Source organism: Aspergillus fijiensis, assembly GCF_003184825.1.
Source record: "Aspergillus fijiensis CBS 313.89 unplaced genomic scaffold BO72scaffold_45, whole genome shotgun sequence".
Lineage (NCBI taxonomy): Eukaryota > Fungi > Ascomycota > Eurotiomycetes > Eurotiales > Aspergillaceae > Aspergillus > Aspergillus fijiensis.
The window spans coordinates 103136-121532 of record NW_024469021.1 but is presented as its reverse complement, the minus strand read 5'-3'; the positions used below and the strand labels follow the sequence as shown (position 1 = coordinate 121532).

At 54.2% G+C, this 18397-nt stretch overlaps 9 protein-coding genes across 9 annotated transcripts; 5 read left to right on the top strand and 4 right to left on the bottom strand.

Moving 5' to 3' along the window:
- The first annotated feature begins 382 nt into the window (after positions 1 to 382).
- On the top strand, positions 383 to 1159 carry BO72DRAFT_193447 (uncharacterized protein). Its single transcript, XM_040939551.1, has 2 exons — positions 383 to 527; positions 591 to 1159. The coding sequence occupies exons 1-2, from the start codon at positions 421 to 423 to the stop codon at positions 982 to 984; spliced, it is 501 nt and encodes a 166-aa protein (XP_040798766.1). The 5' UTR covers positions 383 to 420; the 3' UTR covers positions 985 to 1159.
- Positions 1159 to 2576, top strand: BO72DRAFT_193434 (uncharacterized protein). Its single transcript, XM_040939550.1, has one exon. It carries the CDS (start codon positions 1334 to 1336, stop codon positions 2477 to 2479), a length of 1146 nt encoding a protein of 381 aa, XP_040798765.1. The 5' UTR covers positions 1159 to 1333; the 3' UTR covers positions 2480 to 2576.
- Positions 2577 to 3657: 1081 nt separating this feature from the next.
- Positions 3658 to 5017, top strand: BO72DRAFT_434548 (60S ribosomal protein eL24; the record flags this gene model as incomplete). The annotated part of the gene is made up of 3 exons (XM_040943243.1): positions 3658 to 3708; positions 3857 to 4000; positions 4374 to 5017. 3 exons carry the CDS (start codon positions 3658 to 3660, stop codon positions 4653 to 4655), a joined length of 477 nt encoding a protein of 158 aa, XP_040798764.1. The 3' UTR covers positions 4656 to 5017.
- A 306-nt stretch (positions 5018 to 5323) lies between these two features.
- BO72DRAFT_479278 (fumarate hydratase) lies at positions 5324 to 9594 on the bottom strand. Its single transcript, XM_040947568.1, has 9 exons — positions 9155 to 9594; positions 8956 to 9000; positions 8648 to 8735; positions 8579 to 8582; positions 8498 to 8501; positions 7573 to 8462; positions 7368 to 7512; positions 5946 to 6386; positions 5324 to 5866 (listed from the first exon to the last, which is right to left on the bottom strand). The coding sequence occupies exons 1-9, from the start codon at positions 9386 to 9388 to the stop codon at positions 5777 to 5779; spliced, it is 1941 nt and encodes a 646-aa protein (XP_040798763.1). The 5' UTR covers positions 9389 to 9594; the 3' UTR covers positions 5324 to 5776.
- Positions 9595 to 9699: 105 nt separating this feature from the next.
- On the bottom strand, positions 9700 to 11399 carry BO72DRAFT_434541 (alpha/beta hydrolase). Its single transcript, XM_040943242.1, has 3 exons — positions 10581 to 11399; positions 10204 to 10518; positions 9700 to 10136 (listed from the first exon to the last, which is right to left on the bottom strand). Exons 1-3 carry the CDS (start codon positions 11106 to 11108, stop codon positions 9876 to 9878), a joined length of 1104 nt encoding a protein of 367 aa, XP_040798762.1. The 5' UTR covers positions 11109 to 11399; the 3' UTR covers positions 9700 to 9875.
- An 886-nt stretch (positions 11400 to 12285) lies between these two features.
- BO72DRAFT_450413 (putative aspartate transaminase) lies at positions 12286 to 13777 on the top strand. The gene is made up of 3 exons (XM_040945252.1): positions 12286 to 13460; positions 13536 to 13641; positions 13703 to 13777. The coding sequence occupies exons 1-3, from the start codon at positions 12384 to 12386 to the stop codon at positions 13765 to 13767; spliced, it is 1248 nt and encodes a 415-aa protein (XP_040798761.1). The 5' UTR covers positions 12286 to 12383; the 3' UTR covers positions 13768 to 13777.
- Positions 13778 to 14121: 344 nt separating this feature from the next.
- BO72DRAFT_479275 (putative chitin biosynthesis protein (Chs5)) lies at positions 14122 to 16181 on the bottom strand. The gene is made up of 2 exons (XM_040947567.1): positions 15899 to 16181; positions 14122 to 15771 (listed from the first exon to the last, which is right to left on the bottom strand). The coding sequence occupies exons 1-2, from the start codon at positions 15968 to 15970 to the stop codon at positions 14452 to 14454; spliced, it is 1392 nt and encodes a 463-aa protein (XP_040798760.1). The 5' UTR covers positions 15971 to 16181; the 3' UTR covers positions 14122 to 14451.
- A 116-nt stretch (positions 16182 to 16297) lies between these two features.
- BO72DRAFT_450409 (uncharacterized protein) lies at positions 16298 to 17289 on the bottom strand. Its single transcript, XM_040945251.1, has one exon. The coding sequence runs from the start codon at positions 16903 to 16905 to the stop codon at positions 16357 to 16359; it is 549 nt and encodes a 182-aa protein (XP_040798759.1). The 5' UTR covers positions 16906 to 17289; the 3' UTR covers positions 16298 to 16356.
- A 340-nt stretch (positions 17290 to 17629) lies between these two features.
- Positions 17630 to 18314, top strand: BO72DRAFT_498765 (translation initiation complex factor eIF1A; the record flags this gene model as incomplete). The annotated part of the gene is made up of 2 exons (XM_040948793.1): positions 17630 to 17650; positions 17886 to 18314. 2 exons carry the CDS (start codon positions 17630 to 17632, stop codon positions 18312 to 18314), a joined length of 450 nt encoding a protein of 149 aa, XP_040798758.1.
- Positions 18315 to 18397: the final 83 nt, after the last annotated feature.

Below are 18397 nucleotides of genomic sequence, written 5' to 3'. Positions count from 1 at the left end.
ATGGTGGATCTAGTGCAGCAGTGAAGAGGAAAGATATGTAAAGTACTAGCCTATGTAGCTGCAGGAGGATAGCTGCATCGACAAACAACCAGCCTCACACTTTCTCCAAAGTTCTACTTTATCAAGCTGATATTGGTTATTCATATTCACTGTGCCTGGCTTGCATATAGTCGCCTCTAAAGAACATAACACGAACCAATAATAACACTTCACTACAGGAAGTCAGCCTAAAGCCAGATTATAACCAATTCACTCCAGCATCGATCTTCTCGTTTCAGTTCATAGCGCAACCATGTATAAGGTCACGGGACCTTATAGTGTTAGTAGCCTTAACATTAATGTCAACAGTTACTATCTCTCGATTCTGTCAACTGCATCATCGCCCCCAATGTGACTTCCAACACGCATCACCCAGCTATCATGATTCCAACCATCAAACAAGTTCTCAACCCATTCATCCCAGGAACCGCGGTCTTCAAGTTGTCGAGACTGTGTGAAAGGGACAGGGACGCCTCAAGGAGGACCAGGTAAACAACCCCCTTCATCAAATGACATCGTTTCAATGAGTCGGTGGTAACAGTCAACCAAAGCACTGAGGCCCCGCGCGCAGCCCCGCGTGCAGTGACCATTGAAGACCTGGATCACCTGTTTCCCACGCTGGAGGATTACCAGCGCAGACTACGTCGTCCAGAGAAAGAGCTCGACCGCCCCCCTCTCGTCAAGGACCAGTACGAGCATCCTGCGTTGGCGTACTACGAGAACCTACACTCCTTCAAACAATCCGTCACCCAGGCTGGACCTACTGACTACAAGATGGAGCTCAACAAAGAAGGCCCCGCCGCTGAGAAGGAGAGCGACCAAAAGTCTGTCTCTGAGTGGTCTGTGGTTTCGATGACCAAGGAGAGTAAGTTGTCGTCTTCTTGCCTGTGTTGTAGCTCGTCTAGCGGTAGCTCATGCTTGGACCTTTCAAACAGAAACCGGTAACTCTAAGATCGCCAGCGACGGCAAGTCTAACTCCAAGAAGCATGGAAAGCCTAGCGATGGCAGCAAGAAGGAGAAGGTTATGTCTAACAAGAATGAAAGCAACATGTCTCTGGAGTCCGCGGTTTTGGTCAACGCCCTGGGCAACCAGAGCACCGACAGCCTGGCCGCTAGTATTGGAACTCAGAGCTCTGCGAGCTTCGGTGACACATCTGGTGGTAAGTGTCCCCCTTCATTGCTTGTGCTCCTTGTGTTGTTTGGAAACAAATACGCAACACCATGCCAGGTGATAGCTGGGTGAGACGAACTGACCTTGTGAGCAGATATTGGCGATGACGATGTCCCTGTCTACATGCGCCTGGACTTCTGGGATCGTTGCACTATTATCGAGGAGACTGAAGAGCAGCTTGTCTCACTCAAAGAGAAAGAAGTCGTCCTGAGCGTAAGGGATGAAGCGTCTCTCTTGAGTGATTCCATGGCCTCGCTCGGTCTTGGTGCCTCGAACATCATGAGCGGCGAGCAGTCTAACCAGTCACGCCTGAACAGTTCCATGGCCTCTCCCAATCTTCCTGCCTTGAACCTTGAGTCTGGCGAGCAGTCTAAAGAGTCGCGCTTGAGCACCCTCATGGCCACTCCTAACCCAAGTGCCTCGAACACTGCGTCTGGCGAGCAGTCTAAAGGGTCGCGCTTGAGCGGTTCCAAGGCCTCTCTCGGTTTCGGTGCTTCAATCACTGTGCCCGGCGATAAGTCTGAAGGGGCACGTTTGAGCTCCTCCACTGCCTCTGTCGGTCATGATTCCTGGAACATTGTTTCAGACGAGGAGTCTAAAGAGTCACGCTTGAGCGATTCCAAGGCCTCTCTCGGTCTCGGTGCTTCGATCATTGTGCCCGGCGAAAAGTCTCAAGGCGCACGTTTGAGCTCCTCCACAGCCTCTCTCGGTCTTGATTCCTGGAACATTGTTTCCGACGAGCATTCTGAAGGGTCACTCTTGAGCTTCACCGCTGGCACTCTTACTCCCGACTCATCGACTCCCCTTTTGCGCAAGGAGCCCGCCGAGAATACTCAGTCCGCTGACCAGCCTGAAGGGTCACGCTTGAGCTTCACCATTGTCTCTCTCTCTCCAAATTCATCGACTCCCCTTTTGCGCGAGGAGAAGGATCTAGAGGAGCCTCAGTCCGCCGGCCACTCTTCCGTGAATCTTCCTGGAGGCAGTGCTGCCGCTTCCATACACAGTGAGAACCGGAGCAAAGCCGACCACAAAGGCGACGACAAGGACGACGACAAAGGCGAAGACAAAGGCGACGCCAAAGGTGAAGACAAATGCGACAGCGCTGAGGGTGACGCCAAAGAGCCCGAAGCGACCCCACCCGTGGCACGCAAGCCTTACAAGGATCCAGTAAGAGACCTACCTACTCCAGCTTCGAATTGCCCAACCTATCCGCAACTAACACCAGGAATAGACTCTCTGGGTGCGCGGCTTCACCGGCACTCTTCTTAAGGGCGCCACGCCTGGAGAACCCGCCAGACCCGATGACAGCCGCTCCTGGGACTGTAAGATTCTGTGGTGCATCGAGTGCCGCGGGCCCTGCCCTATCTGCGGGAAGCCCTGCTGCGTCCGCTGGGGTTGCGATCGATACATGGACCAACCCATCGCGGATCGAAATTGGTTGAAGTCGCGCCGCTGCTTCATGGTCACCGCCCTTCTGGACCGTTACGGGAACTTGACCAGAGATCACTCGACCTACACGGTGTGCACCGAGCCCGGTGGTTGCGGACGTTATGTCTGCTCCGACTGCTGCGGTATCTGCTCCACTCCGTTGTGTCGCGACATCCAGTGCAAGGTAGGTGGGACATGTCCTCTGGGGAGTTGTCAGCTGGCGAAGAGAGGATTGGCGCTAGGTGAGAAACATGCTAATTACTTTTGTCGTATCCAGGACTGCAAGCCCAACCCTTGGGGCCCCTGTGACTGGCATGCGTCATGAATAGGCGCAACCATTTTGTGCTTTGGCGGAAGGCCAGCGACTTTGGTACCATCTCGAATGGAAAACTGATACTGCGACCTGATGCTATCGATCGGGCATGTTGCTTGATGTATCGTGATCATGGCGTTCTGGTTACGAATGGATAAGAGTGAAACAGACGGGAATGGATAGACAAGTGAGCCTGCATCACTTTGAAATTCGTTCCTGTTAGATGAACCCTTGCTGTATGTGACTTGGAGAAGCCATGTATCGCTCTGATGATACGATCCTGGTGTGTACGATGGCGCTCTTCAGAGGCGGGATTTGTTTTCATATTTCTGTCACATAGTCTCAGACACAAAACCCAAATTAATCATAATGAAATTGATGAATCTGAGCAAGAACAAAACAAGGTGTGCAACCTTCGAAGAAGAGAACATAGTTAATCCATCAACCCGTTACTAAGTTGTTCCCCCGCGCCAGTCCCCCATACAATACCAACTGAACTATACCAAGAGGGCCTGTCGGCGGGAAGGCGGGTAGGCGGGCAGCCAAGGGCAGGAGTTGGTCACGTGGTAGGGTTTAGCGAGGCTCCCGCACCGCACCACCACAATTGTGTCAGTCTCGCCCGAACAGCCTCGCCGCAGAGACCGCTTCGACTCAACCACCCAACGCCAACCGACAACAGACCGGCTGCGCATCTCAGACGATCAAGATGCGTACCTACGACGATTCTTTCTCCGGCCAGAAGATCTACCCTGGAAAGGTGCGTTTTTCGCCCCCAGCCCCGACATGAAAGAGTGATGTTATATCCGGCAACCCCGTGACGAAATCATCAAAAAAAATCCCACGATCGCCAACATGATGAGAAGAGGCCAAGATTGTTGACTTTTTATTTTCTTCGGTTGTAACAGGGTAAGCTGTACGTCCGTGGCGACAGCAAGATCTTCCGCTTCCAGAATGGAAAGTCCGAGTCCCTCTTCCTCCAGCGCAAGAACCCTCGCCGTATCGCCTGGACTGTCCTCTACCGTCGCCAGCACAAGAAGGGTATCTCTGAAGTCAGTAATCACCGCCATGTCCTCTGCATTTCGCGCGCGAAACGAAGGTTTCTGTGTCCTCTTGGGTCGTCTCTCCCCTGTTTGTGGGAATGTGGATCGGAAGGGGAGGTAGAATATGCCGGGAACAACAGTTTCGAGCAACGACCAAAGTTTGGATGGGGAATTTGGATCAACTATTCAAGTCGACTCGTCCATCACCAATTCCGCCTGACGCGATACTTGGATGCACCAATGACGGAAAGAAGGAAGGGGCTCCATCAACGTTCCCATCAGGCAGGAGAGCTCACGACTTGAGAGACACAGGAGACCATGGTTTGATATATTGTGGGTGGAACGAAATTTGCTGACGGGACATCTTTTGCCGTGAATACAGGAAGTTGCCAAGAAGCGTACCCGCCGTGCTGTCAAGCACCAGCGTGCCATCGTCGGTGCCTCCCTCGACGTGATCAAGGAGCGCCGCTCCCAGCGCCCCGAGGCCCGTGCCGCCGCCCGCCAGCAGGCCATCAAGGACGCCAAGGAGAAGAAGGCTGCCTCCGAGGCCCGCAAGAAGGCCGAGAAGGCCAAGAACGCCGCCGCCGGCAAGGGTACCCAGCGCATCCAGAGCAAGCAGGGTGCCAAGGGTTCCGCCCCCAAGGTCGCCGCCAAGTCCCGTTAAATTTCCTAAATAAAAACGTGATTTGAAAAAGAAGAAGCGGTTCGGCTTGGGTTGTTAAACTGGGGGAGCACAAGGGATATCATGAAATCTTGGGAGGTTTTTCCGGAGCTGGAATTTTACGTTTTCCTTCAATCAACAAATTTTCTATTGAAACCAAAATGCGAACTTTCCGGCCCATGAGCGAAAAAAGGCAACAAGAAACGTTTTCTTCTCTCTCCGGTCGAAAGAGTCCGGGGGGAGAGAGTCCCGGTTAAAATATACCCCCTTGGCTCTTCCAGATAGGGTGGTTCTCTCTCTATCATGTTGCGCCATGGTACTTTTTATAAAACCATAAAAATGGAAAATGGATGTGATATGATGGCATTGGTTCGATTTCGTTTTCTTTTCGTTTGTTGAGTCTTCGAGCTTGTAGATTCCCACTTCCTGACTCCATGATATCCTGGAGCTAAGTCGTACTTGATCGCTACGTTCTGACCTTCCTCCAACCAGATTGCCCGTGTACTTCGACGGTCGTCTGTCCTCCATAATCCTGTGATGGGACATCAACTACTACATGATCTCCCCCGAGAATCTGAATCCAAGTCGGACTCTACATGATACGTCCTGCAATGACAGTATCTCACCCTCTATTCTCCTACAGTTCGGAGCCAGAATATCAACCACATGACGTCCCGCCTCAGGCACTCCGAACATGGTCCCTGACAGTAGTGTGTCCTACACATCCGAGTCCTACAGGCATAACCCTTACTTGTCCTACAGGATCCCCATACCACCGCATCAACACTCACTCACTGAACTCAGGATTTCGCCAATATATGATGAGCCTTGGCCTCCTCTAGTCCACTTATAAGTTATAAGTTATATAGCATAAAACCCCCGAAACAGAAACCACCCCACATCACTGCATCAACCACCTAGTCCCTGCCCTCATATATCCACAACGGGACTTCCAGCACAATGAAACCCATACTCTAGTTCTCCGCATGCAACACCCCAGATAAAATTATGTATCGGCACCGAGCTCAATCCCACACCCCCAACCCCCAAAGGGACCCAGGTAATGCCTCGAAAATCTATACGAAACGCCCCCCAAGAATAGCAAAAAAAAACCCCCCATCCCTCTAATAATAATGCGCCATCTCCAACCCCGCCCGCTTAAACCCACACTTAAGATAAAACCCCTCATTCGACTCGGAGCAATCAAGGATCGTCTACCCGGTGCACACAGAAAATTAGCCAAAGCACTCACCCAACCCCCACACCTCCGTAAGGAGAAAGGACAAAACCAACCTTATAGCAGCCGACCTTCTCCGCCACAAAATCCAGCGCCTGGATGAGGCGCAGCCCCAGCTTCTTGCCCTGCTGGTCCTTGTCGACGGCGATGTCCTCGATGTGGCCGACCATGCCGAGGGCGTGGATGAACTTGCGCTCGACGATCAGGCTGCCCGTGCCGACGACGCGGCCGGCCCCGTCGCAGATGACCAGCAGGTAGTACTCGTCGTTGCGGGAGGCGATCCAGTCGTAGCGGGCGTCCCACTGCGCCGCGGTGATGTCGCCGACGGTCGTCAGCACGCGCAGCACGTCCAGGTAGCCGCGCTGGTAGTCGGAGCGGCGCAGGGGCCGGATCGTGTAGGTTTCTGGGAGGGCGGCGGTGACGTCCGGGGAGACGAGGGTCGTGGGGAAGAGGAGGGGGTCGGTGTTGGTGGTGTTGTCGTTTTCGTTAGTGGTGGGCTTGACGGCGGCGGCGGCGGCCGGGGCGTGCTGGGGAGCAGCGGTGGAGTTGTTGTTGGTGGTGAGGTTCGTCATTTTTGTTGGTTTTGTGGGAAATTGGGACGGTGCTCGCGGTTCGGTTGGGTGTGGGTTTGAACCAGAAAACGGATGTTGTTGCTGTTGAGACTGCTGGGGAATGGTGGTGGGTGGATATGTGCCTCTCTTTTGAGAAGTAGCGGGGTTCGTGGTCAGGAACAAGGGGAATGAAACACCTGAGGGGCGGAATGTGCAAGGAAAAGGGGACCAGCGCGTGGGAAATGTACACAGAGGTCTGAAAGAAGGACAGACGGTTCAATTGTACAGAGTTGATGGGATTCTGCAAATAAATCAAAGTGAAGAGGGGACAGATCACGGCGCGCGGCAAAAGTCACTCGTATTAAAGATGGCCGCAAGCACAGCCATGGGCTGCCTGAAACACCCCATTTATTGATCTTCATTGAATTATTATCATTCTGTCCGCCCCTGACTACGCCCACCTAGACCCCTTCGCTTTCAACTCCCTTTCCGACATAGCATGCGGCCCTGATATGACATTTTTACTCGTTAGCTGTTTGCCTCTCCGTGCCTCTCCGCAAGAATAGGATGTTGCTGCAGGGCAGTCTTCGCAGTCTGCCCCGGTCACCCCTGGGGCATTCCAAAAATAGAAGCAGTTGGCGGCGAATGCGATTCGACCAAATTACCGCAAGATCGGGATTCATCCCACTTAGTCCTACTCAAACTTTCCTCATAGATTCACACAGTCGATGAAAAAAAAATAATACAATGAAAATTCCTGGGTGTACATAAATTTGATATGAAAAAAAGAAGCAAAGTCTGGACTCCGCTAGATCGCGTCCCTCCAAACTATTCAAAAAGACCAAATCCCCTCATTCCTAGTCATCCAACGCGCCGTCTATGCATCTATTTCTTCTCCTTGGGGCTCAGCATCAGCTCGGGACGGACGTACTTGTCGAAGTCCTCCTCGCTCAGAGCCTTGAGCTCCATGGCACTCTGCTTGAGGGTGAGACCCTTCTTGTGAGCGTTCTTGGCGACCTTGGAGGCCATGTCGTAACCAATAACGGGGTTCAGGCAGGTAACGAGCATCAGACTAGAAGTTGGGGTTAGCGAACGATCGATAAAACAACAAATATTTTCGCTTGCAACTTACCTCTCGTGGAGGAGAGCGTTGATTCTGGGCTCGTTGGCCTCGAGACCGTGCACCAGGTTCTTCTCGAAGCTCTTCATACCGTCCGCAAGGATGCGCACGCTGTGGAGCAGGTTGCGGATCATAACGGGCTTGAAGACGTTGAGCTCGAACTGACCGTTCATGCCACCAATAGTGGCAGCGACGTGGTTACCCATGACCTGAGCGCAGACCATGGTGAGGGACTCGCACTGGGTGGGGTTGACCTTGCCAGGCATGATGGAAGAGCCGGGCTCGTTCTCGGGAAGAGACAGCTCACCCAGACCGCAACGGGGACCGGATCCGAGGTAACGGATGTCCTGGGCGATCTTGAAGAGAGAGCCAGCCAGGGTGTTCAAGGAACCAGAGGCCTCAACGACGGAATCGTGGGCGGCAAGGACCTCGAACTTGTTGGGGGCAGTGTAGAACTGGGTGCCGGTCATCTTGGTAACCTCGGCGGCGATGGCCTCATCGAAGCCCTTGAAGGTGTTCAGACCAGTTCCGACGGCAGTACCACCCTGGGCAAGGTAGCGGAGGTGGGGGATTGAGGCCTGAACACGCTCGATGTTGCGGTCGAGCTGCGCAACGTAGCCAGAGAACTCCTGGCCGAGAGTAAGAGGGGTGGCATCCTGCAAGTGGGTACGACCGATCTTGATGATCTTGTCGAACTTCTCGACCTTGACCTGGAGAGCATCGCGGAGGCTCTGCATGGCAGGGAGCAGGGTGTTCTCAAGCTCCACGACGGCGGCGATGTGCATGGCGGTGGGGAAGGAATCGTTGGAGGAGGCAGACATGTTCACGTGGTCGTTGGGGTGGACGGGCTTCTTGCTGCCCTTCTCACCACCCAGGATCTCAATGGCACGGTTCGAGATGACCTCGTTGGAGTTCATGTTGGACTGGGTACCGGAACCAGTCTGCCAGACAACGAGAGGGAAGTGGTCGTTCAGCTTGCCCTCAGCAACCTCAGCGGCGGCCTGCTTGATGGCCTCACCGATCTTGGGGTCTGTTGCGCATGTCAGCGATGCCCCGTGTAGGTGTTTTTCAAAGAATGGTAGCTTACCAAGGCCGAACTTCATGTTGACGGTGGCAGCAGCACCCTTCAGGACACCGAAAGCCTTGACAACAGCCTCGGGCATACGGTCCTGAGGCTGGTTGATGTCGAAGTTACCCAGAGAACTGTTCCCCCGTCAGTCTTTGTACTATTCCCCGCGTTTCCATTTCCCGGTCTTCGTGAAGATGAGAGCAATAGACAGAGCTCTTACCGCTGGGTCTGGGCACCCCAGTACTTGTCCGCGGGGACCTAGAGCAGAACACAATCAGACCTCATCATCAAAGGCGCATCGTATGGGAATGAGGGGGATCGCATACCTGGATTTCACCGAAGGCATCGGTTTCGATACGAGTGGCAGAAGACTGGAGAGCCATGGTCGGTCAGCACTGCACGTTCGTGCATGGGGTCCAACTGTTGTGAAAGTTGGAAAGTCCGAGATGAGTAAAGCGATGTGCAGCCAGGCGCCATCGCTTTTATTTATCGCGATCGGTTGGTAGCTGAGGCAGGAAAACTCACCATTCTGACGGTGGTACCAAAGGCGCGCTTGGAGGAGGTAGAGTTCAAGGACTGAAGGCGGGGGAACTGTTGCATGACCCGGCTATTGGAGGCCAAGAGGCGTCGGCTACTGAGAGCAGCGGGGGAGCGGGCAGCAAAAGCCGCGGCAGCTGCGGGGGAGCTGGAGGAGACAGCGCGTGTCAGGCTGGCCATCGAGCGCACCGCGGCCCGCGAAGTGTTGGAGGAGGTCAACATGACGGGGTTCGGCTTTTGATCTGCTGGTCATTCCAAGTTAGAGTTGATCGGAGCAGCCAATTGCCATTGCAAGGGGAGCAAGCCAGCCAGCCATTGCAGCTCGTGCGGGGCGGTGAGGCGGTCATCATACTTGAATAAGAATGCGATAAGGATGGAACTGCAAGTCTAAGTATACACGCTCAAGAATACCCAAAAATCAAGGGGATGGACGGCCACAGAAAAAAGAAGGGGAAGAAGAAGAGGGTAAAACGAGGTCTTAATGAATGGCCATTCTTTTCCGATACCGCCTGCCGAGCTCTCCCGGCCCGGTACCGTCATTACAGGCGGCAGTTTGTTTTGGTCCCGGTTCTTGGTGCGTGATGCAGCAGTACGGTGTAATGTATGGAAATAAGACCACCCGGATAAACCATGATCCTCAGATTCTCTCCGCATTTCTCCTACACCGCCATCCATTCTACCGAATATGCATGACGCAGCGGCAGCACTCCTAGTTGATCGCGACGACCGCCTTCAGTCCTTCAATCACTTTCTCATTATACACCCGCCCCGATTCTAGTATCCCGTCTAGCAGAGCGAAGGTATGGGGTGCACCCTTCATCTGCATCAACTCCACCGAACATCCTGCAGCTTTCAGCTTGGCAGCATAAACTTCACCTTCATCCCGCAGAGGATCCATTTCAGCAGTGAAGACCAATGCAGGCGCCAGCCCAGCAAAATTGGGAGCCAAGATGGGGGAGATTTTCCAGTCCTGAAAGCCATGTCAGCATCATGCAAAGTGCACATAGTTGGCTCGGTCCACTGTAACAGTAGCTCACCTCCTCTGATGTGGCTGGCCTCGGGACCCCCAGAAAATGTCTGTGAAAGTAGGACATGCGCGCTACTGGCAGAGGCACCGTAAACTCCATCTCTTTGTACGACTCATATGGGCAGCCATCCCGATCGAACGTGCCATCTGGCTTGAACGGACTGTGTAGATCGCACACCGGTACATTCAGCACCTGCAGTCGCAAGGGAATGCGGGCGTCACGGCAGAGATGAGCCATGACGGCTGCCAAATGTCCACCTGCTGACATGCCTCCGACCGCCATTCGATCGAGGTCGATATTGAACTCCTCGGCCCTTGACCGGACCTGTCTTGGTAATTAGTTTTGCGGTCAGATCAATACAATGGGAAGAAGAAGCTGCTGCTGACCCAGTTGATCGCTGTCCAGCAATCATCCACCGGTGCTGGGTATTGATGCTCTGGGGCTAGTCTGTAGTCGACATCAAAGGCCACCAGCTGCCCTTCCAGCCCGTCGACGACTCTCTTACAGAAGTCGTGATCCTTCGATAGGTCACCGAACACCCACCCACCGCCGTGGAAATTGATATAAGCCGCCCTCTTCTGGATCTTACCATGCTCGTCGACCACGGTTTCAGGTTCGAAGATGCGTACTCTTATCTCTCCCCCTTGGACGGGGCATTTCTGTTCAGAGATGCGGTAGATGTTTGGACCGCTCGCACGGCCATAGCTGATGGCATATTTGGCTGGATTGCGACGGAACTCCTCAATGGGAACCTCATGGGTATGAAGCCTTCCCGCGTTATATTTGTTATGGTTCTCAACAAAGATCGGGTCAAATCGCGACAGCAGCTCCGGAGGGATGCTGTTGTGTAGTGGTTGGGTTAACACCTTCGGGCGGATGTCATGTAAGAGCTTTTCGTCATTCAGTGAAGCCATGTTGGTTGGTCGAATAGAAGTAAGCAGTAGGGTTAGATACGACAGAATGATTCCAAAGGAGTCGAATGTAAGATGGTCGTTTCCCCTAGGCCAAGTTGGCCGGGTATGAAGACTTCCCCTCACAGCCCCTCATCATCGTTATCAAGTAGCGACTGAGTCGATTGGGGTTACCCCAATCAAGCATTGCACAGAACTACTATGTGCAGTACTGTACTTCGCTGTACTTCGCAGGCTTGCTATTTTTCGGGATAACACATATGCTTCATTGGCAAGATAAGAACTCGCTGGTAGTCCCAAGGCGTCATAAACCTGACAAGCGAGGAGTGTTTCGCGTTGATTCTATTCTATAGTTCCAGCTCGGCTACAACCGGGGGGTCCCGAGCAGATGACCGGCATTTTGTCCGCCCTTATCCGACTTGAACCTCACCATGAGCTCGATTCGACACATCCAGATTCGAACTCCAATTGGGGATGCGCTATCTCAACCCTCCCTCTTCCGCAGACAATTGAACTGTAACAACTGTACAAGTCCGGTTCTGTGCAGTCCATGCACTGCTGCTCAAAGCAATGTGGCCAGCCGCATGATCCATTCCTGTCATTCTCGTCACCGCCCAGCAACCGACTCATCAACTGGACGACACCAACAACGGAGTAGTGATATCAATGGCACGGGCTGTTGCAGTCACACGGGTCACAATGGCCTCTTCCTGCGATGAACCACGGTTTCCAGGAGACCCTTCACTAAGCGGGCTTTCCCGTCGGTCGATTGTCGTCAGCGGCGAAAGCAGAAAAGAAAAAGAAAAAGGGAATAGCCATGCCTAGAAGAACCGAACCGGCGGGTATTTGGCTGGGGATCCACGAGGGCGATATCGGCCAATCCTGCATGCCATGCACAACTGAATATTGACTCATGCATTTGGTCCACCGTCTTTCTCTTGCTGCATTGAGTATCTCGTATGTTGCTCTCCATTTCGAGTCTCCATTCAGTACCAGCACGATCTGATATTGTGCTGTTAAGGGCGTACTGCTAGCCTCTTGTAAACCTGTTCGTCACCCGTGTCCCCATTCCGATCCAACTAAAAATCCCACTGCTCCACCGACCGGCAATCCTTAAATTCTAAGCCACTGCCCCTCGTGAACCCCCCCCCCTCTCTAAGCTTTAAGGTAAGTGCAGAAGAACTTACCCCGGAACCTGATACACTTCATCGAGCCTGCCTCGCTGACAACAATCGAAGATACCCTCAACTTACCCCCCATAATCCCTCATCACCCACCATGACCGTCCTCGACTTGCATCCGTTGCCGGCGGACGAGATCTTCGCCCTGAACCGCGCCTACAACAACGACACCTTCCCGCAGAAGGTCAGCCTGGGGGTTGGCGTGTACCGCACCGACGATGGCAAGCCGTGGCCGCTGCCGGTCGTGCGGCAGGCGGAGCAGCAGCTGCTGGCGGAGGACAACCTGTTCCGGCACGAGTACACGGCGATTGAGGGGGACATTCCGTTCCTGGAGCTGGCGCGGGACCTGATGTTCGGGTTCGACGCGAAGCAGGCGACGGAGCAGCAGACGGCGCAGAAGGGGCGCATCGGGTCGGTGCAGGCGGTGGCCGGCACGGGCGCCAACCACCTGGGGGCGCTGTTCCTGGCGCACAAGATGAAGCCGCGGACGGTGTGGCTGTCGGACCCGTCGTGGGCCAACCACCTGACCATCTGGGAGCTGGCCGGGGTGCCGCGGCGCACCTACCCCTACTACAAGGCGGACACGCGCTCCTTCGACTTCGAGGGCATGATGGCGACGCTCGAGGCGAGCGCCCAGGCTGGCGACGTCATTCTGCTACACGCCTGCGCCCACAACCCCACGGGCCTGGACCCCAACCGGGAGCAGTGGAAGGCGATCGCCGACCTGTGCGAGCGCAAGCAGATCTTCCCCTTCTTCGACTCGGCCTACCAGGGGTTCGCGTCGGGCTCCGCCGACGAGGACGCTTGGGCCGTGCGCTACTTCCTCAACGAGAAGCCGCACCTCGAGATGTGCGTCGCCCAGAGCTTCTCCAAGAACTTCGGCCTGTACGGCCAGCGCGTCGGCGCCTTCCACTACGTGCTGCCCCAGGGGAGCCAGCACCTCCGCGACCTCGTCGTCAACAACCTCTGCCACCTCATCCGCGGCGAGTTCTCCATGGGCCCCGTCGGCGGCTGCACCATCGTCAAGAAGGTCCTCACCAACGACGAGCTGACCGCCCAGTGGCACGACGATCTTAAGGTCATGAGCTCGCGCATCAAGTCCATGCGCCAGGCCCTGTTCAACGAGCTCGTGCGATTGGAGACCCCCGGAACGTGGAAGCACATCGTCGAGCAGGTCAGTTGCTGCACACCTCACCAGACTCTCTCCCCTCAAACCAAACCAGCCCACCAATGCTAACCCCGCTTCCAGAACGGCATGTTCTCCTACACCGGTCTCACCCCGACTCAGGTCGAGGCCCTCAAGGAGAAGTACCACATCTACCTCCTCAAGTCCGGCAGAGCCTCCATCAGTGGCTGTAAGTTGATCCCGCCCTTTTCTTTCGGGTCGTAGCAGCCTTGACTAATGATTCATCGCAGTGAGCCAAGGCAACGTTGCCTATGTAGCGCAGGCTATCGACGATATTGTCCGTACGGTCAACTAGAAACCTTGGGATGATAAACGTATATAAGATGAACAAACAAAAACAATTAGAGATGGTGGGAACGGAATGTAGATGGTGGTTGGAAACAAATCTCCAAGGGCAAGGGCCAAGCCCGTGGGCAACTACACTATAAATATATCATGCGCACTGACAACAGCACAAACAACAATACTGCAGTAGCTTACACGATGATAGATCTACGTGCCGAATTGGTACCTTCCGTGGGATGTCTGCATCAATTACATCAAAAGGATAGAAATGAAAGAAGAAATTTAGTAACACAAAAAAGGATCATAAACTTCCAGGTTTGAATGCACCATGCACTGCCACATACTGTACAAACTAAAGGTCGGGCGGAAACGGCGCCAACTCGAGAAAAACATTAACAAACACCGAACTAGGAAGACGCCACAAACAAACACAACTACAAATGGTGGGATAATACCATACATTCGGCAAGATAGAAACGCTCATGGTAATGGAGCATGGCATGGGGAATCTGAAGCCGGTTGATTGATTATTCCTTTTCTCTATCGGCCATACATCCATAGGCGCTACAAAGTAAGGTCCATTTGAAAATCGTCGCAGTAATGGGTAAAAAGTAAAAGATGAAAAAAGATGAAGATCACAAAAGAGAAGAAATAGCCGGAAAGTATGGCTTAATGAACAGCAGCAGCGACAACACTATAATGGAACTTCATTGAAATCACCTTCACCTTCCTTGGAATGGCGCTCCTTATCCTCAACGTCTCCTGATGGTTTGCCCTTGTCCTCCTCTATGTGGCGGTCGGATTGGTCATCTGCTGTGCTTGTATGTTCGTCATGATCGCTATCGCCGGCTTTAGCGTCCGCGGGCGTCGCTACCTCCGCCGTATCGTGCTCCTCATGAACGGGTGGCTCGTCCTCAGCGTGCTCGTCCCCCCTCGCTTCTTCCTCGTCGTCTTTGGGGGGTACCGGCGGTGGTGGGGACAGTCGACCTTCGTCGGACGAGACCTCCCTCTCTTCCGCTGTCGGTTGACCGGTCATTTCGGCTCCGGGGAAAGGGGTAAGCGGTGGGTCCTCGAGCTGCTGCTGTACCTGCAGGGCTCCCGAGGGGGCCAGGTTCGATGGCGAAGGGGATGGCGACTGGTTCTGGTTCTGGATCTGGATCTGGTCCTGGTCCTGGTCCTGGGATTGGTTCGGGCTCGGGGTTGGATTCGGGTTCTGGCTGGTCTGGGGCTGACCCGTGGCGGCGGTCAGGAGCGACGTCGCGGTTGACGTCGTGCGCTGATGCTGCGTGGGGCCATGAATGGGGCCCAGCTGACGAGCCTTGGGATCCGCGTTCAGGTAGTAGCCGCGGACGCTGACGATGGTGCCTTCGGCCTCACAGGCATCGACCCACTCGGGCACGACTACGGGGATGTTCATCTCGACCGCCTTCTCCCAGAGAGGCCCGCGGCCCTCCGTGCAGACAAAATGCGTAGTATCGATGCGGACGGTGTCGATCAGCTTCCCGCCGATGCGGTCGAGCGCGGCCGCGAGCGCATCCTTCTGCTGCGGGTGCAGCACGCCTGCCGTGACCGTGATGCCGGACAGATCGGTCATCTTGTGGGTGCGGCAGACGAGCTTCTCGGATTGGTAGGTCCCCGCGGTGGTGCGCAGCACCAGGTGGAAGGTGTACTCGGTGTGGATGGCCAGGCCGCTGATCTTGGTGCTACGTGTCTCGAGCGGGCGGGGGATCGAACCGGCCTTGGAGCCATTGCGGTAGAGGGACAGAGATTTCAGCGACGCGGTGGCCAGGTCGATGGGATCCCATTCGAGGACGAGGGAGGTCTGGGTTGCGTTGCGGAGGCGGAGGATCGGAGGCGTGGGGGTCTTGATGCCGTAGGTGTTGAGGATGCGTTTCTGCAGCGTCTGGAAGGCAGTTGCGCTGGCGGTTTCGGCGGCGTGGTTGCGCGCGACGGTGATGTCGACGATGCTACCGGATGTGATGTTGTTAGGCAGGAGCACGGAGGGGAATTCGATCTGGGGGGGATTGTAATGGGCGAATTAGCATGGAGTAGGAAAGTGAGGGGTTTGTTCGAGAGATGCAAAGGAGCCTCTATCATCACATAGTCGTCACAATTCCAATAACAGTAGAAGAGTGACTTACCAATCTGTTGTCTTGAGTCAAGAGGACGGCGACTCCGGCGTCGACCTTCCCAACAGTCAAGGATACCAACATGGCGGACTGGGTGGAGGAGCGCAAGCTGTAGACTGTACCGACGGAGCGACAGAGATAGCGCGCAAAACAAATGGTTTACGATGGAACACAAGGGGTATTCAATGCACAGGAAATCAAGTCTCTGTCCAGGCAGTCTTGCCAGCGCGATGACAAGAAAGATGAGGAAGAGGAGGAGTACGTAAGTCAAGTCGGAGGAAGAGATGGAGTGTTGTTATGTTTGGTTTCTCGAAGATCGGCCGGTTAGGAACAAACCAAACCTAAGTTGTCAATAGACCGTTCAGCCGCCATCACGCTGTTTCATACCATCCATGCAAGATGGTTATTTCACTCCATTTAATTACAGAAGAAAGTGCCATTCTCATATTGATTCAGTATCAAACTGTATATCATTTACGCTTAGGCTGCTTATTATCCCATAAGACACGTTGCTTCAGCTTGCCAGTCCCTGCTTTCGGAGCATGAAGCATCACCCTGATTATTTTGTCCACAATCTCTCGCATATCCTTCTCAATGTCCGAAGACTTTGCTGTGACGACCTCTTCCCGCACGGTAAAGTCAACCGATCCTCGTAAGCCGGCAATCTTTGTTTCCTCAGTAGCGGCCCTTTGAAAAGAGCTGATCGCTCTGCCGTCCTGATCGTATCCACGCTCCGCCAAAGCTTTGCGAAACGCCACTCTGGACCTTCCCATCGCCCATGATCGAACGACACTCTTGTAATCTAAAAGCATTTTAAGGCCAAATGAGTACCATAGCGTATCGCGAGGCCGGGTTTGGTATAGATGAGAAAGTTTGACTCTTATAGCGTTGTTCAAAGCTAATTGTTGAGCGGCGATGAAAGGCATCTCGTGTTCGACTTGATAACGAAGGGTGTATCGTGCTGTTTGGATGCGCAGGTTCCCTGTGGCCCCTCCGAGCCTCGCTACGCGCTTGGCCATCGATTCTCAGGTGGATGCCCTTTGTCGAGAGAGGCGGTTCCTATTGACGAGGGTGGGATAGGACAATGCAGGCGGATCCCCAGAAGAATTGGCAGTCAGCACCGAGGTAGCACTAAAGACCGGGATTGAGTCCAACTTTCTGGCCCAGAAAACAAGTAAAGCACTCTGTCGGTAGAATGGCTGAGGCAGATGGAAGTTCGGAAGTGACGAGCGTGAAAGCGACAATTGATGGCTTTAGTACGTCAGTTTCGTATACGCTGGTTGTGAATATAACAGCGCTGCTAGGTACAGATGCCACAGAGCAGAGGAGGTGTGTCGGAGAGTAGTAATCAGTTGTCAAGATCCATGTTTGCATGGGTCATAGGTTACTTGCATTTATTGTAGCTACTGAGTTATCACTTTCTTCCTCCAGGCTCTATCGATAACGCAACTCTACCATTTCTGCCGGGCGGTCGACGGTTTCTGCTTGTGAATGGTGGACCTGAGGCAGATATTCTAAGGCATCAATCAGGCTGCCACGCCACTCCCCCCCACTGGTGCTTACATAAGAGGCGGCAGAGCCTGAAAAGCGTCGAAATCATCGTTGTCTCTTTCTGTCTTCCACCCCCACTTTCAACCCTCTGCTGGTCCGTAGGGACGTCCATCTCAACAATCCACCCCTTTCGTGTCCGATCATCGGCTATCGCATCGAGTGAAAGACCAACGCGGTTAGCGAGATTGCACCATGCCCAAGAACAAGGGAAAGGTGAGAACATGAACCCTCCATGAACCCCGCTTCACAGATTTTCGCTTCCAGGCTTGCTGGTCGCCACGACTCATACCACCGTATCCCGCTACGCCCGAGTACATCAGCCGGGTACTGTGGTTGTTTCTAGGTGGCGAGGCCTGGCGTTGGTGAAATCTACAATGCGGGATTCTTCTCACAGCCCTGCTACACTTGAGGACCCTTTTGCTAACGCATGTTTTTTTACTACCAACAGGGCGGTAAGAACCGTCGTCGTGGAAAGAACGAGAACGACAACGAGAAGCGTGAGCTCGTTTTCAAGGAGGAGGGCCAGGAGTACGCGCAGGTCGTGAAGATGCTCGGTAACGGCCGCCTGGAGGCGCTGTGCTTTGACGGCGAGAAGCGCCTGGCACACATCCGTGGCAAGCTCCGCAAGAAGGTCTGGATCAACCAGGGCGACATCATCCTCCTCTCGCTGCGTGACTACCAGGACGAGAAGGGCGATGTCATCATGAAGTACACCGCCGACGAGGCCAGAAGTCTCAAGGCCTACGGCGAGTTGCCCGAACACGCCAAGATCAACGAGACCGACACCTACGGCCACGAGGGCTTCGAGGACAACGTCGAGTTCGACGAGGACCGCGAGAGCGAGGAGGAGAAGGAGATCGATGTCGACGAGCTCTAAGCTCGCCTTCTTCTCTCGTCTCCGATGCATTCATTACCCCCCACTGCGCGAGGAGAGCTCCCCTGGGATTTACTCTTGTCTCT

Bases quoted from the DNA above. Each gene is read 5' to 3' on its own strand.
- BO72DRAFT_450409 (XM_040945251.1), bottom strand. From the start codon at position 16,905: ATGGCCAAGCGCGTAGCGAGGCTCGGAGGGGCCACAGGGAACCTGCGC.
- BO72DRAFT_479275 (XM_040947567.1), bottom strand. From the start codon at position 15,970: ATGTTGGTATCCTTGACTGTTGGGAAGGTCGACGCCGGAGTCGCCGTC. The intron at 15,772-15,898 runs GTAAGTCACTCT...AATCCCCCCCAG, and splicing joins TGACTCAAGACAACAGATTG to ATCGAATTCCCCTCCGTGCT.
- BO72DRAFT_434541 (XM_040943242.1), bottom strand. From the start codon at position 11,108: ATGGCTTCACTGAATGACGAAAAGCTCTTACATGACATCCGCCCGAAG. The intron at 10,519-10,580 runs GTCAGCAGCAGC...TTACCAAGACAG, and splicing joins GCTGGACAGCGATCAACTGG to GTCCGGTCAAGGGCCGAGGA. The intron at 10,137-10,203 runs GTGAGCTACTGT...CATGGCTTTCAG, and splicing joins GGCCAGCCACATCAGAGGAG to GACTGGAAAATCTCCCCCAT.
- BO72DRAFT_450413 (XM_040945252.1), top strand. From the start codon at position 12,384: ATGACCGTCCTCGACTTGCATCCGTTGCCGGCGGACGAGATCTTCGCC. The intron at 13,461-13,535 runs GTCAGTTGCTGC...CCCCGCTTCCAG, and splicing joins GGAAGCACATCGTCGAGCAG to AACGGCATGTTCTCCTACAC. The intron at 13,642-13,702 runs GTAAGTTGATCC...GATTCATCGCAG, and splicing joins CAGAGCCTCCATCAGTGGCT to TGAGCCAAGGCAACGTTGCC.
- BO72DRAFT_193447 (XM_040939551.1), top strand. From the start codon at position 421: ATGATTCCAACCATCAAACAAGTTCTCAACCCATTCATCCCAGGAACC. The intron at 528-590 runs GTAAACAACCCC...AGTCAACCAAAG, and splicing joins GACGCCTCAAGGAGGACCAG to CACTGAGGCCCCGCGCGCAG.
- BO72DRAFT_479278 (XM_040947568.1), bottom strand. From the start codon at position 9,388: ATGTTGACCTCCTCCAACACTTCGCGGGCCGCGGTGCGCTCGATGGCC. The intron at 7,513-7,572 runs GTAAGTTGCAAG...CCCAACTTCTAG, and splicing joins AACGCTCTCCTCCACGAGAG to TCTGATGCTCGTTACCTGCC. The intron at 5,867-5,945 runs GTTGGTTTTGTC...TGCACCGGGTAG, and splicing joins AGAAGGTCGGCTGCTATAAG to ACGATCCTTGATTGCTCCGA.
- BO72DRAFT_193434 (XM_040939550.1), top strand. From the start codon at position 1,334: ATGCGCCTGGACTTCTGGGATCGTTGCACTATTATCGAGGAGACTGAA.